At 52.1% G+C, this 26,874-nt stretch overlaps 1 protein-coding gene across 1 annotated transcript; it reads right to left on the reverse strand.

The window, feature by feature from the left end:
• Positions 1 to 25,414, reverse strand: LOC108642411 (hydrocephalus-inducing protein homolog). Its single transcript, XM_029958509.1, has 22 exons — positions 25,327 to 25,414; positions 24,588 to 24,802; positions 23,191 to 23,315; positions 21,649 to 21,830; positions 19,368 to 19,533; positions 18,246 to 18,345; positions 16,294 to 16,412; positions 14,560 to 14,783; positions 13,292 to 13,359; positions 12,049 to 12,290; positions 11,121 to 11,221; positions 9,742 to 9,877; positions 9,078 to 9,242; positions 8,047 to 8,199; positions 6,179 to 6,411; positions 5,210 to 5,459; positions 4,444 to 4,587; positions 2,832 to 2,975; positions 2,018 to 2,331; positions 966 to 1,356; positions 379 to 477; positions 1 to 93 (listed from the first exon to the last, which is right to left on the reverse strand). The coding sequence occupies exons 5-22, from the start codon at positions 19,479 to 19,481 to the stop codon at positions 1 to 3; spliced, it is 3,090 nt and encodes a 1,029-aa protein (XP_029814369.1). The 5' UTR covers positions 19,482 to 19,533; positions 21,649 to 21,830; positions 23,191 to 23,315; positions 24,588 to 24,802; positions 25,327 to 25,414.
• Between the last annotated feature and the right edge of the window lie 1,460 nt (positions 25,415 to 26,874).

Consider the following 26,874-nt stretch of genomic DNA (forward strand, 5'->3'; position numbering starts at 1 on the left):
TTAATACCAGACATTAAAGTAAACTGGGATGTCTCCTGGCAGCAAGACATTCTCTCTGCTGCAGAACTTGCCTTTAAAACCGGTTTTTACTGCCTTCAGAAAAGCAGGAGACTCAGAGGTGAGAGCTCTTGGAGCTGAGGGGAAGACTCCAGCCCAGCTCATCTGACTCCTGAGGCTTTTCCCTCTCTCTCTGACTTACATGCTGCTCTCTCAAGGTGCTACACCAAAAGCTCCTGAAAAATATCCTGTTGAGCACCTGATGAGGTACCAGGGGAGCAATGCCCTCCCTGGGTGCTGCAGAGGGAGTTCTGTAGCTCTGGGGGCAACAGACCTGCTTGCCACGCTGAAAACGTGCAAGCAAGAGAGATTCCCACTCACCTCCTCCGCTCTGAAGCCAGGGGCCTCTGCCTCCACCGACTGCCCAGACCCCTTCGTCTCCACTGAGCTCCGAGGCCCTGCAGCAGTGGATGGTGGCACCTGGAAGACAAGGCACTTTCCATTCCAGGACACAGCCACCTTGCCAAGTCTCACTCTATAAAGGGCAGCTCTGGGGCCGTCACTGCAATGCCGGCTCATGGGTGAAGGCAGAGACCTGAAAACGGGTGCTCTAGCTGGGTTGGGAAGGGGGTACATGGAGATCAGGATTTGGCACGGTTTGCTACAGGAAGGAAACTGGGAGCCTTCTCATCATGATGCAGAAAAGCCTCATTTTACATTGTAAAGAAAACAAGCCAAAAAATCCCCAACTCAGCATAGGTCTGTAGGATCAGAGTGGGCTTCTTCAAAGAAAAGTATCCTATTTCTCCCTCCCCAGACACCCCATGTCCAGCCACTGGCCCTGCTGCCCAGCCCACTCTCAGGGCACAGAACAGCAGGGCAGCAAAAGGGGAGGTCAGCATGAGCACGGCTTTTTGGTAGCAAGCTGGGGGAGGCAACACAAGTGGCAGGTGCACAAGAAAACCCACCTTTGCTTCCGGGGAGGCCTCTGAATGTGATGACTTTTGGGAAGAGTCCTGCTTTGTTTCCAGAGAGTTCTCTGGATGTGGTGACTGTTCAGGAGAATCGTCCTCTGTTTCCAGGGAGCCCTCTGAATCCGATGACTCTTCAGAAGAATCCCATTCTGTTTCCAGGGAGTTCTCTGAATCTGATGACTCTTGGGAAGAATTCTGTTCTGTTTCCAGGCAGTTTGCTGAATGTGATGATTGTTGGGAAGAGTCCTGTGCTGCTTCCGGGGCTTTGGCTGGCTCCCGCACACTTCCAGGCCTGAAGTACCTCCTTGAATAACGCCCACACTCAACACAGCCGAACCTGGCCATTTGTGGTTGGGGTCTGAATCTAGGTGGGGAAGGTATGAACCTGGAAAACAACATAACCATGATCGCGGACCTGCAGTGGGAGGGAGGGACACCTGCACGAGCAATTCCTCGTCAGGATGCAGCCCCTGGGTGGGTGCAGGTGTGATGAGCTCAGAAAGGGGGTGTCTCAGAAAAGGAGAAGGAAGGGGAAGGTAGCAAGATGTTCAGCATCAGCTCAGGTGCTAACTAGCTCTTTCTGTGACGTAATTTGGGACTTTCTGGGCATCCTCCAGCACTTCCAGGCCAAGGCTGGGAATGCAGAGAAGGTAGCAAGGAGCAGAGAGCAGTTTCTCTGCTCGCAGAGAGGACCCATTCCAAAGCAGAGGGGCCAAAGGGCTGTGAAAGTGCCTCCACCAGCACTGTGGAGGCGGGACTAGGAGCCCTTCACCAAGGTGGTCACTGCCTCACGCCACAGAGGTCTGAGAAAGCAGATTTCCCTACCAGCTTTCCTTCCCAGAGGAAACCAGGAGGGGGACTACAGCAGCACCAAACTCATGGAAAACGCCTATTCCCTGAGCATCCAGCCTGAGCACGGCTGGTCGGTGTTATTTCCACAAGGGAAAGTCAAAAGCAGTTTGTCAGATGCCAGGCAAACAGCTTTGGTCTTTGCAAAGTACAAACAGGACACCAGAGCTTCCAGGAGAGGGCAAAGGTGCACATACCCTGTCAGGTACTCCTTGCTGTTCACCCGGAATGACCAGTGGTAGTGGGCAGGAATTGGGCTGCAGTTGGTCATCTCCAGGGAACGCACTTGTTTTGCGCCATTCGCGATGCAACCGAAGTCCAGCGCTTTGGTCGGGATACGGAGATTCGGGAAGTAGACCTCTCCCCGAACGGTGATCTCTTCCTCATGAGGATGTTCCACCAGCTGGATCTTCATAGTCTTCTCTGCTACCCAGCTGATCGGATCCTTTTCATAGGCTGGGTTAAAGCCGATGGAGAGATGAAGTTCCTGCCCTGCCTCCATCTTCACAGGCTGCAAGGAGACAAGGAGTGTCAGTCACCCACACGATGAAGTCCCAAGGTCTGACAGCACAAAACCGTAAACGCTCCAAGTGTGACCCCAGCACGGCCTTCCCAGTCCACCCTTCAGTTCTTTACAAGGGAGGCTCTGACTGCAAGCACCACACTCCGGTGGGGGATTCTCAGGCTCCTGTTTCTGTGCTCAGCAGCAATACAAGAGGATGGCTGCTGGAGAGCTGGGGTGCTCTCCAGGAGACACCTCTGCTGCATGGCTTGCCCACACCTGGCTGCCTGCTCCCTTCCCCTTGTATCTTAAGAGCCAGGAGGGATCTTTCCAATTCAGATGAGTTTTTGCTTCCTTCAGCAGCTCTGCTGACTCAGTTCACAGTTCAGGCCAGTCCACTGCTGACTCTATGGAATAAACTTCTTGACTCGAGGACCTCCCAACAGAAGGGCACCACCACAGCCCTCCCTCTTCAAAGCCCACTGGCAGGAGGGTCCTTGGCTGCTCACCTGGGCCCCTGCAGGGAGGGGCTGATGGTCTGCATCACAGATTAGGAACGGCTGCTCCAAGTCCAGCAAAAGGTGGAATGGCAGGCAGCAGGTGTTTTTTAAAGATAGAGGCTTGTACTGAAGAGTCAGGACATCATCGGGGTGCTACAGAAACAGGAGACAAGGAAAAACAACCTCAAGGAACCACAGACCTCCTTCCCCTTCCAACGCATTTCACATTTTTCAACCTCAGAAGTGCATACATCTCTATTTACTCTTTTTCTTTGATTCTAAACCTTCCAGGACATTTTTCCCTAGAGCTGATTCTTTACATGTTTCGAAACCCCAGCCTCCCCTGGGAGACAAGGAAACACTTCCATGAACAGAGGAGGGAATAGGCTCCTGAGAGGAGGCAGCTGCTTGAACAAGATCAAAGGCAGAAAGTGACCCCAGAACGTTTGTCTCCAGTTTTGTCTCCTCTCTTGGGCAGAACAGCACAAGATGATCTTCCCTCACATACAGTCATTTCTCACAGCCTTATTGGCTCCAGCAGCCTCCTAGAAGCAGTGATGCCAGCCAGAAGAGAAAAGCAAGCAGGATTTGGCCCTTCGTGGAGATCCTGCAGCAGCCCAAGGTCAGCTTTGAACATTCCATGAACATGTGGCCAGCCAGAAACCTCAACAGTCCCTCTGCAATGTGTGTCCTGCTGCCTCTGCCACAGGCACATGGTGTCTATAACCTCCAAGCTATGATCAGCCTAAGCTCCTTCTTGTTTGTGCATTGTGGTGGGCTTCTTGCACGGGGCAGAGAAACCAGAGTTTGGGAAACTAGTTCTGGATGTACTGATATCAAACAGCTGCAGCGCCAGAGCACTCCATAAATCAGTGTGGCATCAAGCAGAGCACAAGCAGGCATCAGGGAGAGCTGAAAAGCTGCTCATTACATCCAAACTGCCCGTTCCCAGAATTCGGTGCTTCCGTGGAAGCCTGGTAACCTGAGGAGAGACCCGAAACCACAGAAACTAAAAAATGCAACATTTTTGTTTCCCTGAAGCCAGAGCTTCCTTTAGAAACATGTTGTTATGCTCAGGGAATGATGATGCAGAAGTTGGGATCCAGAGACTAAAGGGCACCTGCTTTGCCTCGGTGGCATCATCACTGCAGCTGCAGGACGTGTGTGGGTCCTTAGAAGCAGGTGAGGCTTGGGGAAATGCACAGAGCTGTACCATAGAGCTATACCATAGAGCATCCATGCCAACAGCAGAGAAGGCAAAGACACACAGCAGATGACAGGTTTTTCCTCATCAGCCTGAGGAATTCACAGGAATCTCTGGTTTTCCCAGCTTCCCTACTTCACCGTGCGTTGGAGGATCCTCAAAAACCTCCCTTGACAGTGAGCACAGAAACTGGCATTTCTCTCCAGGTGGCCACGGTCCCCCTCAGCAGTGCGGCTGGAGCCACAATTCTACTTTGAGGAAGCTAAAAACCAGTCTCATCTCTAAAAACATCCTCACTTACCTTACAAAGTGCCTCAGGAAGGGTAAAGAGGGCTGTTAACACAAGCACACCCCCCCCCCACGAGCTCTCTCGCTGAGCCATGCTGTTAAATGCCAGGATGCAATCCAGAGACTTACCTTCTCCACACGGAAAGTGATTGCCTTGGATGATATTTGCACAGCGGGAGAAATGAACTTGCAGGTGACCTTTGTCTTGATTATCTCTTTCTTTGTTATCTCTGGCTTCACGACTGTCTCACACACAAGCTTCTCCTCCACGTCCTGCATGCAAGAGTCACTTGTCACCAGTGCTGCTGGCAGGGTGTCCAGCAAACGCCCTGCGTTGGCTCCTCACCCCCCATGGGCCACAAAGTTACAGACACTGCCCCCTTTTCTTCCTGTGCTGCTGCAGCCTATTTCTTCTGTGCTCCAATGGCCCTAACACTGCACCCCAATAGCCACAAAAGGCACTCGTGAGACACTCCCTCCCTTCACAGGGCTTCTCTTTTACTCTCTGCTTACTCCAGAGAAACCACTTGGCACTTGCTTAATTCACTTTCTGCTTGGGCTCCTGCTTTAAGTGTAACCTATTTTCTCTGCCCTTCCTTTGTGCCTCAGCAGGTGACACTGGTAACCCCCTGTTTGCCCCCAAGAAGCAATACTTCCTTCAGCCCGTATTTTGGGATCAGCATTGGGGTTTGGTAGCTATGGAATCACAAAAAAGCCTTAGCAACCGATGGTGGCCAGCAAGGAAAGCCACTGGTGCTGCCATGGAAACCTGTAGCCTTAAACACTGTCTTGAAGGCCCTTGCTCATTTGCCCAGGCAAATGTCAAGGGGCTGCAGGAGAAGCCCCAGTGCAGGGGACCTGATGGGGAAGGCTCAGCCCTTGGCAGGGACCTCACCTGGACAGTGCTGGAGAAGCCTTCCAGCACCAGCTCCATAGTCTGGCCTGGCTGCAGATTCATACTCCGTGGCCGCAGCTTAAATACGGGGGTGGTGTGTCTCTGGGAAGCGTTTTTGCCCTTGGTGACACAGAGGGCAGGGAGAGGATGACGCTGTCGAAAGGGGCTGAAACCTTCTGTGCCCCAGTACAGCCGCTGGAACTGACGCCCCTTGTTTGTCACGTTGAACCGGAAAACGCAGGGAACGAGGCTGGAGGAGAAGCAGAGATGGAAAAGGTCATGGGAGCTGCTATTTCCCTGCAGTCAAGTGCTCTTAGTGAGCAATCTGAAGCGTTAATAGCTTGGAGACCATCTTCCCTTCCCGCTCTTAATGTGGACCAGAAACAATGTCTGATGCCCTTCTGATGTCGTTATTGCAAAGAGTAAGAGGTTTACACTGGTAATGTAGTATTTCCACAGCTTCCCTCAGCACAAGAGACTTCCTTCGTCACCATGGGCTTTTTCCCTCACCATCCTGGGCTTCCCTTAATGGATGCAGACTGAAACCATCACTTTGAGAACACTTCACCACCGAGAAGGCCACAAGAAGAGCATCAATGGGATGCCATTGGAATCCATGCAGCGGTGATATTTTCTCTACTTAATCTGTCTCTTTGTCATTCTCTTTCTCTCCCCCTTTCTCTCTTTTTCCCATTTCTTTTTATCTCTCTCTTCCTCACATTTACTGTTAAATAAAAACCCGTACTATTGACTTTGGCACACGGTCTCGCTCGCCCCTTAATTCGGGCAGAGGCGTCTCTCTAATGATTTAAGGAACCTGAGCATAACAACATGTTTCTAAAGGAAGCTCTGGCTTCAGGGAAACAAAGCCAGGGCCTGGAGCACTGTAAAAGATTTAGCCTGAAAGTCTACAGCATAACTGCTCCTTGCTGAGCCAAGAGGAGAGGCAGGAGTTAAGAGATCTCTTACTTGAACTGGGGTTCCAAATTCAGCTCCGGCGCAAACGGTTTGTCAATGGCAATTGTGGTGCCAGTGCCCACAGCCTGGATGGGGATGACACTGGTAAGGCTGTTCTCAATGAACAGCTTCATGCTGTCTTCAAATCTCCCTGTGTCACCCAGGTTTGCCGTGACAACCACAGGAACCTCAGCCTTGGCAGGGACCACTCCTTCCCTGGGTTCAATACTCCAGCATTTGCCATCCTGGAAGACAAGGCAAACATGCATTTAGGATGGAAACCATGGACCCTGGTGACTTGTGGGGTGTGAGAAAAGGAACGACTACAGAGAGGAGGGTAAAAAGCGTAAAGCCTTCATTTCCCTAAATCTAAACTACTGTGTCTGAGCAAGAGCAGAGCTTATACAACCTGTATTTTACCCGCCTTGAACCCATTTTAACAGACTTTTAAGTTTTGCCCAACCCAAGGGATGCTCCTCCTCAGGAGAATGTTATTCTCCCCCCAGTCTTTTCTTGGAGTGTATGCCAAGGGAAGCTACTTTCTCTCTTCTGGTTTCCCCACAGCAGAGCTGGGTTTTCACAAAGGCTCAAGGCTGCAGAAAGCCACGACTGCTCCAATCCCACCACAGCAGCCACACAGCTGCAGGATACTGCTGAGAGCCTGAAGACTAACTCTGCAAAACCGCTTGAGCAAAAGCCCAGCACCAAAGTCCTCGCCCCTGAAGGACCAAAGCCCTGGCTTCCCACTGAGCATCAGCTGCCAAGAGGTGCCCCAGAGCCCTTGGCTTTGGAAAAGTCAGCTCTAAATGCTTGTAGCAGGGCAGGAAAACAGGAAGCAGAAAGAAAACTGCCCTGTGGGCATGGCCCAGCCTTCCCACTCTGGTCCTCTGCTTTCTCATGGACTTCCCTCTGTGGATGGGGTAAGAAAGCTGCAAGCTGCCCTGGGGAGGGAGGCAAGGCCTTCCACTGGGACAGCTGTACAGACACAGCTCGGCAGGTCCCGGCCTGGGATGAGCATGCAAAAACTATTATTTCCATGCCAGCACCACCCATCCGAGGTGGCTTGCTCTCTGCAGGGGTGGAGAGCAGAACTTCATTGTGGAGTTGAAGAAAGCTGCCCTGGAAATCCCTCACTTGGAGGTTACATTTCCTCCTCAGACACCTGGGAAAGCAGCAAGTGGAAAACTCACTCTCCTCCTCCTTGGCCCAGGAGGCTGAGCCTGGACTCTCCCCCACCGCCTGCTGCTTTATCCACAGACACAACCACGCCCACCGTGTCGGGGCTGGCTTCAACCAGCTCCAGCAGTCCAGCCCACTCAGCACGGAGGAGAACAAACCTCCCCCCAAGGCTATGGAGGCCACAGGCTCCAGAGGTGCACAATCCCTGCAGCTGTGTCTGTGTGCAACAGCCCTGCTGCTCTGACCCCAGGAAGGGGAAACTCCTCTCCCCACCCAGAGCTTGAGGCCAGACCTCACACCCTGGTCTCTACCATTAACAGCACTTTGGCACAAAACAAATGCAGGTGGTATGAGGAAACCACGGGGAAATCCTTGCCCTCTCAGGAGCAAAGGGCCACTGGCTCCTCTTCATCTCAGAGCTCCAAAAACCCAACCTGCACCGCTAAATACCTTCCCCAAAATAAAGGGAGAACTTGTAACCACAATCCAGACTCGCTTCTGCTCCTACAACTCTGAAAACTGTTTCACTGAAGGTTGTCCCAGCTAAAACCACCTGCAGAGCCAGGCTCCTCTTGCCTCGGATGGAATCTCTTGTCTCCTCTCTCCCACAGGGTGATACAGAAACCTTACATATAAAATCCAAGTCCTGGGCTGCTGCTGACCAGGGAGTTTCCCTGGAAAACAGCCCCACAGACACTTACGATCTCTGCTCTGAAGGCTGCAGGGATGAGATCCTGATTGCACAGCTGGAGAGTTTGGGAAGTCTCCTGTATCGCTTGGATCTCGCCCAAGTTTATCTTATTCACACTTGCGTAGACAAGCGGCGTCTTTCCAGTGCACATGAAACGCATTTGCTGTTCCAGGGAGCAGGTAAGAGAGATTTAAAAAAAACAAACCCACACAACAGGGAAAGTTAAGAAAGCTTAAACAGCTCAATCGCACTCAAGTCATTTCTCTAGGGACAGATATGATACTCCAGTTAAAATGCTGGCCTGTTAGGCAAACTTTTGACATCTTCCCTTCCAAATTAAAAAAGATTAAAGTCTGGGAAACTTTCAGAAAAACTGTAAACTGTTGGCCCAAAGGCAAAAGCTTTGCAAGAAATTTGTAGTTAAAAACAGTCTGGCAGTTAAACAGCTGGTTATTCTGGTGGGGAGAAACCCTGCTCTTTAAGGGAAGCAGCCTGATAGTTACAAGCAAGTGTTTTGTTAAAAGTCAGGCTCCCCTGCACAGCCTGCACTGCCTGGCCTTCCTGCTGACTGGTTTACATGCACAACGGCAATGGCCCGGCTTGAGATGTTTGGTGCCACCCAGGGGATTTGACATCATCCTTTCCATCTGCTTGACTCTAAGTTTAAATCCCTGCAACCACTTTTCAAACATCAGCCTTCCTTTCTGACACAGAAAGCTGAAGGTTCCCAGAATCCTCCCTTTGTGTTCAGGGAGATGACATTTTAAAAGTGTTTCCACAGTTACCAGCATTTTCAATGGAAGACTAATTAAATAAAATGATCCTCGATTTCAGCTTAGATGAACCATATGCTGAGATTACCCCCTAGGAGGACTCCGCTCTTCCTCTTTTCCAGCATACACTGCTTATGCCACCACTGCCTTCTGTCCTTGTCCACACCAGCCATATATGACGAGTCCCTGCTTTCCCTGGAAGAATCCCTGTGCACTCCACCCCCCCAGGATGAACTGCACAAAGGCACACGTCTCCCCTCGCACTCACCAGTGGGGATGTCTCCTTCCCGAACACGGCGATATCCACCGGGATGGAAGGAGCACCCACTGCCTGGACTTCAACTGTAATGGGGATCTCCACCACATTGTGACCCTGGATAATCCCACACGGCTTGGGGCTGGAGTACCACAGAGCAGCGGCCTCTTGGTGTCTCTAGAGGGACGGAATCAAGCGCAACTTCAGAGGGACCTTTGCGGAAACTTTAAACTCCTTCACATCTACCACAATGGCAACTCACACACATTTTCTAAAAATCCCCAGGAAAAAGCTGAAAGGCACAAAAAAAGATGCAAGAATTGTTGGGGCTCAGCATCCTCTGGGGATCCAACAGCTGCTGCATCCACAGACACCCACTCCTGTGCTGGCAGCCTCCTTGCAGCAGCTTTTCACAACCTTCTAAGAGCTCTCACAAGAAAACACCCCAAACACTAGAATATAAACTGCTTCCTGAAGAGGTTCAAATGCTTCCTGAAGTTGATATTCAGGTAGGTTCCTATTTAACTGCTTTCTAAAGTTTACATTCAGGTAGAATCCTGTTCTCAGCACACCTTTAAGTCTGATTAGAAACCAGCAAGGTCTTATGAAAACCCCATTTGTCCCTAATAAACCCCTCAACAGTATTTGAGAGGAGGAGGGGGATGAGATGCCAAACCTGAGGGAGAACTCTGTAGCATCCTGGAAGGGGGCTCGGGTTCACAAGGATCAGCGTCTTCTGGCAAGGGACCTTTGCAGAGCACGGTCCACAGTCGAGGGTGGAGAAGAGCAAACGCAGCTCAGGAACGACACATCTGGGCAAAGAGATGACCCCGAGGGAATGAGAGATACTGAGAGAACAGAGAGCGTTCACCCCGCAGAGCATGGAATGGAGCATAAGACATTTGTCACTGTCCAACAGATGTTTAATACCCCTCCAGAGATAAATCACCTTTCACGTCTTTCCACTCAAACACGTCTTGTCAAGGAGGGGCAAACCCTGAGACTCAGCACTGCAGAGGCTGCCAAGTGCCCGGGCAGAGCACGGGCCTTGTCCCACAGCAGCCTCAGCCCCTCCTTTGCCCAAGGAGGCTTGCAAGGACTCCCCCAACAGGCCCAGCGAGCCGTGAGCTCTGGGGGAGCCTTCCTATTGAAGGTCAGTGCTCACCAAGGCTCAAGGAACACAAGACTCCAGTGTCTCAGGAAAAACAACTCCCTTCTCTCCCAGGGTGCTGTTGCCCTGCCAGAGAACTCAGCCAGTGTTGAGGGCACGAGCCACCCCCTATAGGGTGTGGGTGATCATCCTCCCAGTTCCTACAGCTCCCTTGCTGCTGCACCCCACAGGTCCCAGGTCTGTCCCCACTGGCACTTGCCTTACAAAACTGCAGCCCAGGCACTGACTGGACAGCTCTGCCTGGGAGAGGGAACGGCACCAGGGAACTGCATCCCTCTTGTCATTAAACTGACACCCAGGGCAGCACCACAGGAGGGAATTTGGCTGCAGCAACAACAACATCTGCATTAAGTCTGAGAACTGAGAATGTTAATGCTCAAAAGAGCCAGAGGGAAGCAGGGAAACCTGAGCCCACCTACCACATCAAGGACTACTTTCCTCTCCCACTCCTGCTGTGAGCCCCTTTCCCACTGCCATGTGCCCTCGTTAACTGAGCCAGACCCCAGCTCTCAGCAGGCTGCTCACTGCGTCCCAAACCAATGCTGCAGTGTGGTTGGAACCCAGCACAAGCCCACCTCTTGCAGGAAGAAGGACAGGAGGAGCTTGGGAATTTTTTACACCTCAAGCAGCAAAAGCCAGGCCAATAAATAATGTCATTCCTGTTCCCCAGAGAAAAAGGCCCAGAGCCATGCCTGGCTGTGAGCAGGGGTGCTTCTCACCACGGGCTGCTTTCCAAGCACTGCTCTTCTCCTACCTAGCTGGGCAGAACCAGCTTCTTAAGCAAGCCTTCTCCTGGAGCTGCAGCCAGCAAACCCCGAGCAAGGCACTGTGCTGGTGGTGGGTGCACGGGGAAGGACGAGCAGCTGCAAGGAGAGCACTGGTACCTGGCTTTGAGGCACAGAGCCAACACCTCCTTGCCAAAACCATCCACGTCCAGCACCATATCACAGTCGTACTGTCCCACGTCATTGGAACACAGCGTGACCTGGTGGAAGAGAAGAGCAGCAAATACTTCCCTTCTCCCAAAAGCTCATTACCCACGTGTGGTCTCCTCCGGTTCTTGTTTCGCAGTAAGGCAAGGGAGGATTTTGCCTTAATTCTTCTGCTGGCCCATGCCTAGAGCACAGTCTCTGGGAGTAACATAAGCCTTCTGGCAATACTGAATTTGTTAAACACACCTTGCAGCTGTCAGGGCAGAGGTGGCTAAATTAAAGCATTATACATAATCATGTATAATGAGACTAAAGCTCTACTCACTACTGCCTTCAAATTAGGGGCCCATTTTTTCATTTGACTACAATAACATAAATGCAAAGGAAATGTGTTGACTTGGACAGAATGAGTTCAGCTTTTCAGCAGGAAGCTGAGGGCAAGGTGTGCTCCTGCAGATGCTGGGCAGTTCATGGCTGCCGAGTTTTTTCTTTCCTCACTGGGGATCCCTGCAGTGACCTCAACTCATTCTGCTCCCCAGGAGAGGAGAAACGAGACTGGGAAGAAAAGCAAACTGCTTTATACAGTGGCATCTCTCTAACAGCCACCTTCTGTTCTCATCCTTCCTCTGCCTGTTTTCAGTCAAAGAAGTCACGCTCAAAACCAACACACGAATGACTTCTGTTGACCATGTGATCTCACCTTATGGTTTTGGAGACAAAATGGTGCTCCTTCAGGAACATTCCACGTAACCCAGCTCCCACACCACTGCAGATCCCTCCCTTGCACATGCTGAGAGCCGACAGCACTAAAGCCCTCCCACAGCCCAGTGAGGCTTCAGCCCCACCTACTGACCCATGTGTGGCCAGACTCCTCCCATACCCTGATCTCCTGGGATCCCTGGGAAGGGATGGTCCCTGTGCTGGGTGTTATGGTGAACTCCACTGGCTTCTCCTGACATGGAGCCAGTGTGCCTTTTTCCCAGGAGGGGTGAGCGTTGTCTTTCACTTGATCAGAGCTCCTAAGGCTGGGCTGTCCCTGGCCGTCCCCAGGGATGCGAAGGTGGAAGGTGATGGGCACCACGGAGGTGCTGATCAGGTGGCACGACAAGGTCTGAGGAAAGCCTAGGAAAATGACACAAATGGCCATGTAGGCACCAAGCACCTCGTGACTTCTGGTGTGAATATCCTGGTAGGATGAAACTATGCTCTGAGACTTGCTTCCCGTAACAGAAAGCCAGGGATACAGCCACACCTGGTGGGGATGTCCTGCAGAGCCAGGACACCAGCCCACAGCCTGCTCTGCAGTGGACAGGTGGCTTGGCTGGCCAGCTCTGTGGGGAGGAGACATCTCCCAGGACCTGCTTACCAAGCATCACTTGAACCCAGATGGGGAGGAAAACCAACTGCAGGCACAGCAGGGAGCTTCTCCGTGCCCATCAACAGGGACACTGCCCAGCTCCAGCAGTGACTCCAGCAGGGAGCCTCCACAGAGGCATCCTGGGTGCAGAATGATAATGGCCCTTCAGTCAATCCACGACTGATTTCACATTTAAACTGTAGATCATCTCAGTAGAAAGCCTTTTGTGAGCCTGAGATGGAGAACCAGAACCTGCATTTCAATGGTGACACTCTGGATGTTCAGCCAAAAGCTCTGTCAGCAGAGCTGGGCTTCTGCTGGGGAAGAAGAAGAAGAAGCCCACGGCTCTGAGGACACAGGTGCCTGAGACAGAGCTATTGCTGGGGCATCTGACCTGCTCAGGGATAACGAGGTGCCCTCACACCACTAATTAACATCCCACACTAAAGGTACGTGGCTTAAGCTCCCTTCTCCTGCAGTCCCATCCCCTGGGCCCTCCTGGGACGAGGACTTTTACAGTCGTTTTGCTGGCAAGGACTGGGAGATTGGAGCAGAAGAGACTACGAGGGACACCAGAAAATACTGACTTTCTATTCCTTTGGTCCTTTCGGATCTCACGATGGCAAAATGCCACCAGCAGCCCTGGAGTTAACACCCTGCAGGCTGCCATGGAAGGGCACGAGTGACAGATGCTCTTCTGTTCAAGTGCTCCGTTTTGGCAAGGCACAGATCCCTCCTGCTGCCTCCAAGCCCAGGGAACACTCACCAAAGGAGACGTCATTGAAGTCAAGGCCACCTGTGCTGAAATGCAGGCTCAGTCCGGTGACGTGGCCCCTGCGAGGACGAGGACAGAGGAGACAACGGCTTGGTTAAAGGGAACTGCAAAGCCTTTGGCCGTCCTTCCGGCTCAGGTGGGTCAAAGCTGGTGTCAGAGCCCCGTGGGCGTCGAACCAGCCCCGCACCCTGTGCTCAGCACGGCGTCCGTGGGCACAGGAGGCAGCCAACAGCTGCTGATGGGGCTCAGGGCACCACGGCAGGCAGGGCATGCCCCCGAGGTGCTGCTGGCCCCATGGAGGACCCTGTACACACACCCAGAGATGGCTCTGTGCCCTTGCCTTAGGAGAAAGACCGACTCACTACTTTTCTCTTGCAAAGTAATAACCTTTTTGTTATGTTTTATCCACTTCCCTGATGTTCCTGGTAAAATGGACTGCAGATTCCTTTTGTTTCTTTACTACCTTGATTCAGTGCCTCCCAACAGCAGCCCAGACACAGCCACCTCCAAAGCTCCAGAGCTCCCAGCATCAGCTTTCCTGCCTCCACCACATTACCCCACCAGCCCGTGGTTCAGACTAGCTGGGACAAGCCCTCGTGCTGCTGTGGTGCTGAGGAGAGAGCTTTGCCTCTCCTTCATCACCCCTTTTCCCCATTGCTGGGCGAGGATTATCTTTTGCAATGGCACCAGCCCATGGGAGGATGCCCAAGTCCTTGTGACAGTCCCTGCTGCTGCAGAGCTCCCCATCTCCCACCCCAGTCCCTTCCTGCTGTGGAAAGGAGGTCCCAGAGCACTCCCTGCACAGGAGCCGGGAGCACAGCCTGTGCCTGTGCCTGGGCACGAGGGATGATGTGAGGCTGCTGCTGCCCCTTTGGCACAGATCATTAACAGAGGATTTTAGAACCACTTCTTCTGGCTGCAGAGTCACCCAGGCTGGCCCATCTCCAAAGCCCTGGGGGCCTTGCTGGGCGCTCAGAGGGGACATCCCAGACCAGCAGCTGCCCAAAACTAATGCCTTCCCACTGCCTGCCACGGCCAAGGCGGAGGGAGGTCCCTGCAGGAAGGAGTCACTCCAGCTCCTGGGCACCTGCACTGGGCAGAAGGCATCCCCACACTGAGGGGATGCCAACATCAGAGCCAAGACTAAGACCTCGGGCAACACCTTTTTTCTCTGCTCCACCACCAAATGAGGCAGGTGAGAGATGATTACCCAGAGACAGCTACAGACGTGCCCACCAAGCTCCCAGAGCCCTCCTCACCTGATAGTCAAGGTCACAGGCTTAGGGCATTCAGCCACATTGAAATGGAATTCTTCCTTGAACTCCCCCAGGGTGGTGGAACTGAAGGAGATCTGGATAGGCTGGAGCCCACTGGGTGGAATGATGCCCTGCTGGGGCCGAAAGGTGAAGCAGGAGCCACGGGCTGTGGTTGGAGGGATGAGCTCAAAGGGAGCATCAATAGCTCCTTTGTTAACCAGCATTGCCTGCAGCAGCAAGAAAGCAAAATGGAAAGACATGAGCAAACTTCCTTTCTTACAGAAGGCTGAGTTGTTTCTAAGAAACGATTAACCCCTGGAAAGGCAGAAGATGCCATGTGCTGCTACGTGGCAGAAGCCAAAAAAGTACAACAGGACAAGTTCTGCCTTTGGGTTTTCATGCAAAGCAGCGATAACTTCACATAAGCAGAGTCACTCCTGGGTTATCCCAGGGACACGGAGCGGGTCACTCCTGGCCAGCATCGCCAAGTTCATTCAGACCTGGCCTGAGGAGCAACGTGGGGCAGTTGCAGCCACGTAATGAACCCCCACAGAGCTGCTGCTGCTGCTCCAGGGGTGCCCGGCCCTGCCAAGGGCAGCACACATTCAGCTTCCATGGCAGCCAACCGGTTTACTGCGTGCAGAAGACACCTCAGAACAGTGCTATCACCAGCTTCAGAAGCTCTCCCCAGCTCTGCTAGGGTAGATCATTTGGGTTCTTGTATTTTTCCTTTAATCTGATAGTTTCTTAGACCTTGCTCAGCCAGACATGTCAAGAAAGGATGAATGTGAGGTGCACAGCAGCTCCACCTATTCTAAAGAGTTGCTCTCTCCCATCTCTACACAGCCATGGGGAAACCCTGCCATTGCCATGGACTTATCCATCTGCTTTGGAATTCTTTCCCCAGTTGTTAGCCTGGCAAAACCTGTCAGAACAGTTGAGGCAGAAGCAGAGGGATGTCCCTCATTTTGTAGCTTTGCAGCTGCTCTTGCAAATATTCCCATATTCAACCTCTGCCTTGAAACTTGAAAACTACTCTCCTCTCGTGTGTTACCTGTGTTACAAATTGCACTTGGGGATCCCATGCTGAGCTGAGGTTTACCTGCAGCGTAGCTGCTTAGGACAGCACTAACAGTATCATCTACTCATTCACCTTTTCTCATCTAATGAAATTACTATATTGATAGTGAGAAACACTAAAGTATCAGCATCAAAAAAGAAGAGAGAGCACAATCTTTTAGTAAGAAAACAACTCCGTGTGTCCTTTCCTGCCATGGCAAAGCTTTTGGAAGTGTCTGGCATGATGCAGTGCCTCATTTTCCACCTTTTTCAGTTGCTCTCTCTTGCAGTGGACTCAAGCTCAAACGCAGCCAGTTTGTTCCAGCTGCTCTTGAACAGCCCGAGCACAAAGGTGCCTTGAGTCTGAGGCTGGAACAGAAGCCTCTGAACACTTCAGCTTTTTGACCCAGTGTTGCTTTCATGTGTTGAGGGGTTGTTTTGCAGAAAGCATCCCAGCTGATCTCCAAGGGCGGTTGTCAAAAAGCAGGAATTGGGCCTTCAGACAACACCTTTCAGGCCCCGGAAAAGGATCCAGATTCTGTGAAACCCCCCAGATTTGACTAGTATGACAAATATTCCCTGCTCACAACTGCCCAAGTTGCCAGAAATTCCACAGGTCCACCAGGCTCCCCTCTGCCCCAGGAGCCATCAGGATCCACCCCAGCCCCTGCTGCTCACCTCGTAGCTGTAGGCTTCTCCAACCAAAACTTTCCCCATGTCCAGTTCCTCAGAGCTGAGTTGGAGGCAGGGCTCGAGGCCTTCCCCTGTGAGGTGCAGGGGCAGCCTGGTCTCACGGCCTGGGGAGAGATTTCCATTTCAGTAGAGTAATTCTTACTCTCTTATCCTGCTTTTTCCAGGCTGCCTCAGTGCTAGTCCCTGACTCTGAGATGGGTGAGACCAGCTCCTTCCAATTTCTAACCCACCCCTCGGGCTTGTTTCCCGTTTAGCCACCAGTTTGCACCCTGAAAAAGCGATGCCAAGTTTAAAACATGATTTCTGCAGTGATAGGACATTTAGGTTAGATATACAAAAGAAATTCTTCCCTGGGAGGGTGGTGAGAGCCTAGCACAGGTTGCCCAGGGAGGTTGTGGCTGCCCTGTCCCTGGCAGTGTTCAAGGTCAGGTTGGACGGGGCTCTGAGCAACCTGGGCTAGTGGAAGGTGTCCCTGCCCATGGCAGGGGGGTTGGGGATTAGGTGATCTTTAAGAGCCATTCCAACCCCTTATCATTCTATGATTCTGTGATTTCCTTCTCACACACTTGGAGGAGCTTTGAAACCCATTCAGTGAAGGGACAAAGCTTGCAAAGAGTTGGACATTGCTGCCTGGCTTCCAACTAAATTGGGGGGCAGTGGCCCAACAGCACAGGGCTTTGTTGCCAAAGCCTTCAGCTTCTGCTGCTTTCTGACACTCAGCATCTTGTTGACAGAATGTCCCCGTGCTTCGGTGACTGGCTTGGAACACGATTCTCATCTGACCATGTCAACAAACAGAGATGCACAGTTTCACACATCACAAGGAATGCCTTGGGAGCAACTTTTTAAATCCATGCTTTCCTTCCACAGCTCTAACGACAGCAGTTGGTGGGCAAGAAGAGAGTTTGTTAGCGTGAGCCCTGAGTAATTACTGTAGATGGCATTTGTTGAGTTATCCCTGCACAATTACTGTCTAAATAAAAAGCTGTTTCATGACATTTGTATCTATCAGCTTGGAGCAGGAAGGAAGGCAACAGGGTGGCTGGGTCAGGGGATTGCAGCACCCTCCAGAACAGGAGCCTGGCTGCTGGAGGACCATGGGCCTCCCACCTCTTTCTCGTAGATGGGCAAACCCAGAGTATTCCCTGGATGGAAACCTGGCAGCCATCTCCCACTTTAAGGTGAAAAACACTAAGCAGCACCATGCAGAGACAGAGAGGAAGGACAGGGGAACCTGAACCACGCTGTGCTCTGTGAGTGTTCCCTCCCCTGTGCGGGCACAGCAAAGCCACCACCTCGGGGTGGGGGGTAATGATAACTGCTCCCAGAAAAGGACTTGACAGAACTCCTGGAAGCTGAGCACAGCAAGCCCAGTGGCCACCACCTGGACACACTTCAGCCTGAGAGCCAGAAGGTGACAATTCCCACACAGGGAGAGAAGCAGGTGCTGGCCAGGGGTGGTCCTTCTGCAGACAGCCTGGGCTCAGCAGGGCTCAGCCACCTCTGGTCTGCTGTTGTCTGGGCAGTGGGAGGTGATCCGGGCTCAGGGAGCACATTTCTACCTCAGCTCCTACTGCCTGATGATGGATCCATGGAATGAGGAGCCATCCTGGAGGTCAGTGCTCTAGAGGGGCTTAGTGCCTGTGCCCTAAAGCTGTTCTGCTGTGTAGCTCTTTGGCCTTTGAGGAAATACTGGCAAACCCGTGGCATGAGAGCTTATCCATGCACTGCTTGGATTGTTCTGGGAACAGTGTCCTGAGCCCTGGCCTTGCATGGGAGACCACCAGGAAGCTGCAGGGACAGTGGACATGAGCCAGCACTGCCCTGATGACCTTGGACCCTTCCCAGCACTTCCACGGGAGCTCAGTGGGCTGGAAGAGTATTTGCACCTCCCCCTCACTGTGTGTGGGTAAGAGAAAGAGGAGAAGGAGCCGTACCTGAGATGGAACAGTAGGCCACTTTTCTGTAGACTTGGGCTTCTCGGGGTTTAAAGAACACCTTGATTTCAGCTGAACAATGTGGCCCAACCTCTCCCTCCTAAAGCAGAAAGAGACAGCAAACCATTTACCTTCCAGTATCACATTTCTTCTTTTCAATCTGTAAGCCTTTACTTAGAGCAAGGAGTGAACAACACTCCCAAACCAGCTCAACACAACCGCAGGATGCTCTTAATGCTCAGCTGATCAGCCCCCACGCTACAATATTCCTACTGCTCTGACACAAGCGCTTGGTCACATCGTGCTGCTGTCAGCTACAGTGGTGTGAAACTGCTCTTGTGCTGACACTGGTGGCTCTTGGCCTTAGATGGGCTATAGGAGTCACCAAGAAGAGAACATGATCCCCTTCCTTGGAAAGAAAAAACTTAGTTTCACTTTTTTTAAAAGAAAGCAGAGGCTGGGATTATTGTAGGGTTTACTCCAAGACGAGGAAGGATTTTGCACTGCGCAGACAGCAGGGATTCCTCATCTCACGCTGTGCCAATACTCATAATCAGGGCTCTGGTTGATGGAAGGACATGGGGGTTTGCTTGCAGAAACAGAAAAAGATTTTCTGTCCCTGTGTGCAATAGAACTCAAAAAGTCCATTTCCAAGTCTTGTGTCCAGGCTCCCAGATGACACTGGAAGGGAGACTCAGACATGCTGTAAGTCCTGGTTCCAGGGAGGGCTTGGCATTTCCATGACCTTGGGCTGAATTTGGCCTCCTTTTCGCTTCAGGTCAGTCTGTGAACTGACAGTGCTCCAACACCCTCTGGGAAGCCCCACACATCACGTGTAAGCTGTGCCCCTTCCTACAGTAACCGACCCCTCTGGACACTGCAAGGACACGCACCAAGCTCCCTTGACGTCGAGCCCTTGCAGCAGAGCTCAGCTTTAGGCAGGTTCCTGCTGCCTGCCAGGAGCCCACAGGGTAGCAATGCTTTTTGCAACATGCTCTCCAGCCTGGCCAGAAACCCCATGTCTTCTCTCAGGGCACATCGAGACAGCTGAGGTGGGGATCTGCCGAGTGACCTCATTCAGGGAGGGGGTGGAGGAGGAGGAGGTTCTCAGCTATTACTTACCAAGGGCTCAATGGTGAAAACATCATCTGAGAAGAGCATGGGGTCTGCTTCAATCTTTGCTGTCTCCTTCTCCAACTCGCGGTCGTAAAGGTCCAGCTCCTCATAGCGCTTCATCACAAGAGCCTTTGCTATCTCCTGGGGTGGCCGAGACAGATTGTGACACAGCCTGCAGCCACAGGGAGAAACAAAGGCAGCAGGTCATTTAATAAGCCGCTGATTTGCAGAGCTGAGTGTAAGTGCAGAAGCAGCAAAGCGCTCGGGGAGGAGCAGCAGCAGCTCCCCAGCAAGGGGCTGAGCTCAAGCCACGGGCTCCCAAAGGGCTCAGAGGATCACTCGTCGTTCACTCGCAGGGCAGGTGCTTTTACTCCACACTTACAAGCTCAGGAGAGGTTTTAAAAGCCAGCAGCCCTCAAGAGAACCTCCTGGCTCAGAGCCACTGCCAAAACTGAGGGAGAACCCACCAGTGACCTCAACTGACTCTTCCTACCACAGAGCTGCTTGGGGGAGACAGATAAAGATCAAGGAGCCCCCCCCACTGCCTGCAGGGCTTCCCTGGCAAGGGGAGAAGAAGCTGGCTCTCAGCTGCAGGTTACCAGCATCACTCTTGGCTTCTTCCCTTCTGGACCTGCAGGGATAAGCTAACCCTGTGTGCCCTGTTCCCTACACTGTCTTCCACCAGAGCATCCCAGAGCACTTTCAAAGCCAACTGATGAATTCAGGCATGGCACCTCTTCAGTGACATTAAAGGTTTTGTAGGCATGAAAACAGAGGCCCTGAGAGGGGGACATCTAGCCTTGAACCACCTTCTTGTTTTCCTCCTTTTGGCCTTCTCTGCAGACCTTTGGCACAGTTAATTGCTCCGTTACTTGGTAGCTGCAGCAGAAATCATTCCAGTGTTTTAAGATCACAACCAAGAGATGAGAAAGGAACAGCTGCTTCCCAGCTGGCAGATCACTGTTCCCCCCTCAGACTCCAGTCCCCTGGCCGTGAAGAACCTGCAGGTGGCAACTGGGGGGACAAGTAGAAGGTTCCATAGGGAGCAAATTGAGGCAGTGGAGTATAAACAGGACAGCACCCTCACCCAGCCAAATTCAAACACAGTTATAAAGGAAGTACAGTCATGGATATTACCAGCTGCACACAGACAGAGCCTTGGACAAACACTGTCACCGGCACCAAAACTACTGGCTATGGCTGGCTCCCTGCCCCAAAAATATTGGCTATGGCTGGCTCCCTGCCCCAAAAATACTGGCTATGGCTGGCTCCCTGCCCCAAAAATACTGGCTATGGCTGGCCCCCTGCCCCAAAAATACTGGCTATGGCTGGCTCCCTGCCCCAAAAATACTGGCTATGGCTGGCTCCTTGTGCACCACATTCGGAAATGTTTCTCCAGGGCTGACCTGCAGTGCTGGGCATGAGGAGGGCATCCAGCCACTGAGGTGGCAACCCTCTGCTCAACCTCCATCAACAGACAGTAATTTCCCCATGACGTGCCAGAAGGCCCTGATACTCTGCACCCCCACCTTCCACTGCCTTGTGTTATATAACAAGGGAATACCTGCCCGAGTGCAAGAAGCGGGGTCACAAATAGGACGACTGATTTAGGGGGCACTCGCCTCGGAGGACCCCCAGAGTGGACCCCTGACAACCACTGAACCAAGACCTGAGTATGTGGAATGGCAAAACCACTGCCACTCTCGCCTCCCATGCTGATGAGGGACTGTACAGAAGTAACTCGCATAAATGGCCAGGAGACAGAGGAGCTAACTGAAAAAATAAACCTTTACTCTAATAAAAGGGAGAGTTCACTGAACAGACCTCAGGGAGGTCTCTCAACTCAGTGGAGGTTGCAGCTTCTTTTATCTCCTTTGCCCGGAGCACAGGTCCCTCCCCATTTCTCCATTGGCTGGGATACTCTGGAGTTACAGGCTGCCCAGCAGGCCTACTGTGTGTCCCCCATTATGTGCTGATTCGGTGGCTCTGGAGGTCACTGACATTGTTCAAGGTGGAGGCCACAGCACTTCAAAAGGGAGGACAGGGCCACATGATCCTCCCGTGCTGCTGGTTGGTCCCCCTGTCTCTGGGCAAACTGCCCCTCTCCGGAGCTGAGAACTGAACAACTTTGTCGCTTCTTACTGCGAGCTGTGACTGCCCTGCAAACTCTGCAGGAACACCTACTTGTTCCTAACACCCTAAAGCACTCAAAAGCACAAGCACCCCCTGAGGCCATAGGTTAGTTTTACCCTTGGGCAGTGCATGTCACTGCATCTTTCAGACCAACCTGATCTTCTGTGGATACTCCTCTGCCTCAGTAGCAAAAGCCTTCCACTGGAATCGGGCTGTGATGTTACTTCTGTTGTGGATGGCCGTGGTTCTGTGGCTTGACAAGTTCCAGAGAGTACTTGTCCAGCCCGATGTTGAAGTCCTTAGCTTTTCCAAGAAGTCTGGTGTGGGTATCTTCACCTGGAACAAAGCAAAGAGGAGTCTTTGCTCAGCTCCCTTGCTGATGGAATTACAAGGAGCAGAGCAAACCACAGGTAACAGAAGAAAGTGTCCAGCTTTTAGCTGGATAAGTAATTCCACGGATCAGTACATTTATCAAATCCCAACAGCTCCGTGGGTACAGTGTGAGGATGTCCTGGACACCACCTTAAGCACCTGATTTCTGGGTGGGTTTGTAGAGATTTGTCCCCAGGTGACAGTATTTACAGTGAGATTTGTCAGGTGTGCTCAGGTGACCCACTCAGATCCCAGGCAATTCTGCATCAAATTCATTCGGGTGACTCTAAGGAGCCCCACTCAGTCACAGCCCAGGGGCTCCTGAAGGCACCCCACGGGGCTCCTGCCTCTCCCAGTCCCGCTCCCTGTCCAAACCCATGGCCACATCAGTCTAGAAATATTTGATATCATTCTGATCTCAAACACCAAGCTGAAGCATTTGAACTGAAAGAAAGAAGGGCAGAGAGACAGACTAAAAGTACAGAGCAGCTTTTACACGAAGACTGAATGGGGTTCCTCAACCCAGAAATCAAATGGGAGACAGGTGGGAGAGGTTTGGAGAGCATGAATGGCCTGGGAAATGGGAATAAGGGACAATTTGTCACGGTTTGTCATCCAACAGGAACCCGAGGGCCTGAAAATGTTCTTAGACAGAAATGACATGTATGTGTAAAGGACAACATAGAAAAGGGGTCTGTGGCAAGACAACAGAGAAGCAGCTTAGGGGACAGAGGTGAGCAAGAGACACATGGCGTTGGAGAGAGTTGGATGGAAAGCTCACATGTCACAGACAGCACTGTCCAGGAACACAACTTCAGCCCTGCACATCCACACTGCAGTGGAGAATCAAGGTTCCTCCTTCCTCCACTCAGCAACTCCCAGCAAAACAGGATTCCAAAAATCTCATCCCTGTTTGAGGGCTTTATCCACTTTATCAACCCCCTAAACACTAACTAGTTTGCACTTTTCGTTGCGGTGAAGCTGGGACGGGGCGGTGCTGCTGGAGGGGGAATTCAGGTGGCTGGGACAGTGGGGAGTGCTGGTAGAGGACTGGGGTGGGGGTGCAGGATGGAGGACACCATGCTGGCACCAGGGTCCCCCCAGGGATGGACCAGCACACAGCAACACAGCACATCCAGGACAGGGGCAGACTCAGCCTTGGCCCCTTCTCTGCTCACTTCTGAGCACTGAAACACACGGAGGCTTTGAAAGGAACAGTTCTACAAGTAGTTTGCAGAGCAAGTCTAACGTTATTCTGCTTAGAAAGGGCTCTGCTGTTGGGAAGGACGCGGGGTGAGTGCCCCGTGCAGTGCCCAGCACTCACCTCTGTCGCAGTGCACTGCCAGGGATGTGCAATGGTGCCCGGTCTGCAGCGGGTGATATTCCACTGTCACTTGCTTGGCTTCACCAACATCGAGGGTTCCCGTGGCTGGGCTGGCAGTGAAAGGGCTGCAAGACCAAGAGAGACATCAGGACTCTTGGGGGAGGTTTGGGGACGATACTTGCAGTCTAGTTCACTTCAGCTGACTTGTGCAAGGGAGGAGCAAAGCAACCACAGTCAGCAGAAGACAGACAGAACACACAGCATCAGAAACAGCTACTGACTCTCTTTGGAGGAGATGCAGCCCTCAGAAAATCCTGTTGGATGAAATGAACTCATCTCCCCCATACTCTGCATGGAGGCTCAAGGGTCCGACTGCCAGCAATCCCAGCAGAGAATGGTTTGGGAAGAGCACAGAGAGGGTTAAGAGCTATTTGCATGCACAACTTGACACTGACTGCCTCAGGAATCTCTTTTCCAGTCCCTTCTAAACCTCATTCAAGAGATACAAATGGCATCTCACCTGTCCTGTGAGATTACAGCCTAGGAATCAAGAGGGAGAATAAAGTCTTCCTTGAAGACCAGAGAATAATGAGTTTAATTTGCAGTGTGGTTGTTTGGGGTTGTTTTTCCCCTTGTAAACATCCTGGTTTAGCCTAAGAAAGGGCACCTTTTATCACATTTCAATGAAAGCTGCTGGAAGAAAAGGAACAATGAAAACTCTGAAGGAGTGCAACTGCAAATTGGAGCAATACAGTGACCTGGACACAATACCCAAAAGGAGGGTCCTGTTTACAGCCTGAAGGATTCAATCCCAGCTAAATGAAGTGCCATTAAGAGCAGCACATCAAGGGAGCTGAACAGGAGGTTTCTGTGTATTCCCCAGCCATGCAGTCTGGGATTCTGGAGTGTCATCCAGGCTGGTAACTGTTTGCTTGGCCCACCAGAGAAACAAGGGAAATCATTAGGCAAATGTGTTGGTGCAGCTTGGATTTAACAGGAGCAATTTGGCTTTGTCACCAGGTAAACAGCTCTTGCCTGACAGACACAAAAATCAGTGCTTTAGTGCTTTGGGATAGCTCAGGTGAGAGGTGCTTCTGCCCAGTGGGTTTATTGGCTGACAGTGGGAGGCAGCCATTTCAGAAGGTGGTGGTGCTCAGGAGGGTGCAGACCAACCACTAACGTGTTCCAGCAGTCCCCAGGAAATCTGGGAGAGACAAAGCTCAGGGCTTGCATCCTGCTTAAAACACTAGAAGCAACAGCAGACCCCACACGTCCTGCCCCTTTCCAGCTGTGGCTGCAGTGCAGCAGCTCGGATGCTCTGGTTCCTTTGGGATACTCTTTCCCAACTCTGCCATCACCCAAAGGTGTTTTGCACTAAGACAGATGAGCTGCTTTACCTCTCAGTGCTGAGGCTGTAACAGGCTTCCAGGTTCCCGATGTTGTGAACCAGCAGAGTCTTCTGGGTGCTGTGGTTGACTGGACACGACGAGAAGTCCAGCTGGGCAGGGAAGTCCAAGACTGGGCGGGCACCAATGGCTCGGATTGGCACAGAGACCTTTTCCCTTTCACTGCTGCAGACAAGCTGGTGGAAATGATCCTGCAGGAAAAGAGACTGGCACAGCATTGAGGGCATTGAGTGCCATCCTCATGGCAGAAGAAAAAGGGCTGTTTTCTATGACCCTTTGTGGGCATGAATTGACCTCTCCCACCCCCAAAATGACCACTAATTCATACTAATAAAGGCTGGAGAACAGAGCATGTGAAAAAGCATCAGTTTTGCTCCATTCCAATGGGAAAGAATAAAGCTCTCTGGATCATCTTTTTGTTCCTCTGGTATTTTCCATATTTAAATCCCTTCCACTGAACCTAGAGATGGCTAAACCTCAACACCCCTCCCTGTCATTTCCCTGCTGTTCCATCTGCCTCTTCCCCCGTGAACGTTCAAGAACAGGCACGGAGGGAAAGCACAGCCCTCTAGGCCCAGCTGCAGGGCCTGGCAGCACCACGCTGTGCCAAGGTGTGACCAGCTCCAGGCTGCCTGCCCCCAGCCCAGAGCCGACCTCACAGCACGGGCTGGGCTATAACCAGTGTGCAACAAACGCCCTGGCTTTAGAGAGAACGTTCCTCCCAACTCACCTTGCTCCCCTCAGGGGTGAAAAGGATGTTTATAGTGCAAAATGAGCCCGGTGGGATCTGATGGCACACACCATCGGGGCCGACCAACTTGAAATAAGGTGAGCTGTCCATGGTGACCCTCACCAGCCGAGTAACCTGCAGGAAAGACACAAAATGGTGATTTTGCCACTTGTGCAAACAGGAGGAGACCTGGGTGTGCCCTGGTGACAGCCTTCCTTGACCACTTTCCCAAAGGACTTTTAGCTCTGGAGGTACAAGCACAGGCTACACAAGGGTGAACTTGGATCCCTCTGCCTGGGCAAAGCAGCTCGGCCAGAGGCAGTAGGGCAGTGCCTGCTGGGAAGGAAGGTCAGGCACCAGCAGTATGGAGATAGAACACCTGAACCAAGTCACCCTCATTTCAACAAGCCCAGAGAATCTGCCTGCTTCTGCCTGCACACAGCCACGCAGCCCTGTTCCAGAGGGAGAATGTGCTACCTGAAGGCAAACCAGCACATTGTCATGGGGGAAGGAAGAAATGCCCTTCTAACAGACTGAGGTGGAGTGGGGAAGCCCAGCTGTGGGGAGACAGTCCTATGGGCACACCAGCAGAGGAGACCAGACCCTTGGCCTTCCTGGGAAACTGAAGAGAAAAGGAGGAACACAGCGAGACAAAGAGACAAGCCCCGACACAATGAGATGGCAAAGAGAATTGAAATGGGCTGTAAAGAAGCAAGGGAGAAGCACAAGACACTGCCAGGAAAGGCTGGTGCAGAAGATGGGAGCAGTCAGCTTGCCAGAGTGAGGGAAAGCCAGACGGCCCTGCAGGCTGGGCCTGTCAACTCTGGGCTTGAAAGGTTATTTTCTGCCTGGAGAAACATGAGCAGCACCGACTGACAGTGTGGTTTCATTATTAAAAGCCAGACTCAGCTCTCCAGGGGCTCTTGCTGCCTGGTGACTGTGGCCAGGCAGCTGCCAGTGCAGGCAAGCCAGACTGCTGGGCATTCCTGCAGCCACCCTGCTGCCAGTTTCTGCCCTCAGGGGAACACAGGCACAGGGACAGCAAACAGGCATTTGCTAGCACAGGGGTATCAACCCCTGAGCACCAAATCCCATCTCACAACCTCTAAACCAGGTGATTTGGACTCCCTGCTGTCTATTCCCACCAGCTTGCTCTTGGCACAAGAGTCATTTGAGAAATGGTTTCCTTGACTGAAATTCAAAAGGTCTCAGTTTTCCACTTTACAGGGCAACACAATTGCTGACATTTTTCAACTTCTTCCTTCTCAGCTTTCGTGGGCAATTGCAAAACAATCACACTTTGTTCAAGTGAAGGTGGAAACCCTCAAGAGCACATTGCTCTGGATGTCAAGTCTCTGAAAAACGCATCAACTGAACACTAAAACCAAACCTGACACCCAAGAAACGTTTTTAAAAGCTTTCCACGTAACACACAAACTCCTCCGTTTCCTTATCCTGTAACTCATAGTTAAGTAACTACCTTTGCTTCCCGTAGTGCCCCCCCTGTGCCCGGGGCCGCACCGGGGACCCAAACCCCGCCGCTGCCCC

Source organism: Manacus vitellinus, unplaced genomic scaffold, assembly GCF_001715985.3.
Source record: "Manacus vitellinus isolate BGI_N305 unplaced genomic scaffold, ASM171598v3 ctg7180002433612_pilon, whole genome shotgun sequence".
NCBI lineage: Eukaryota > Metazoa > Chordata > Aves > Passeriformes > Pipridae > Manacus > Manacus vitellinus.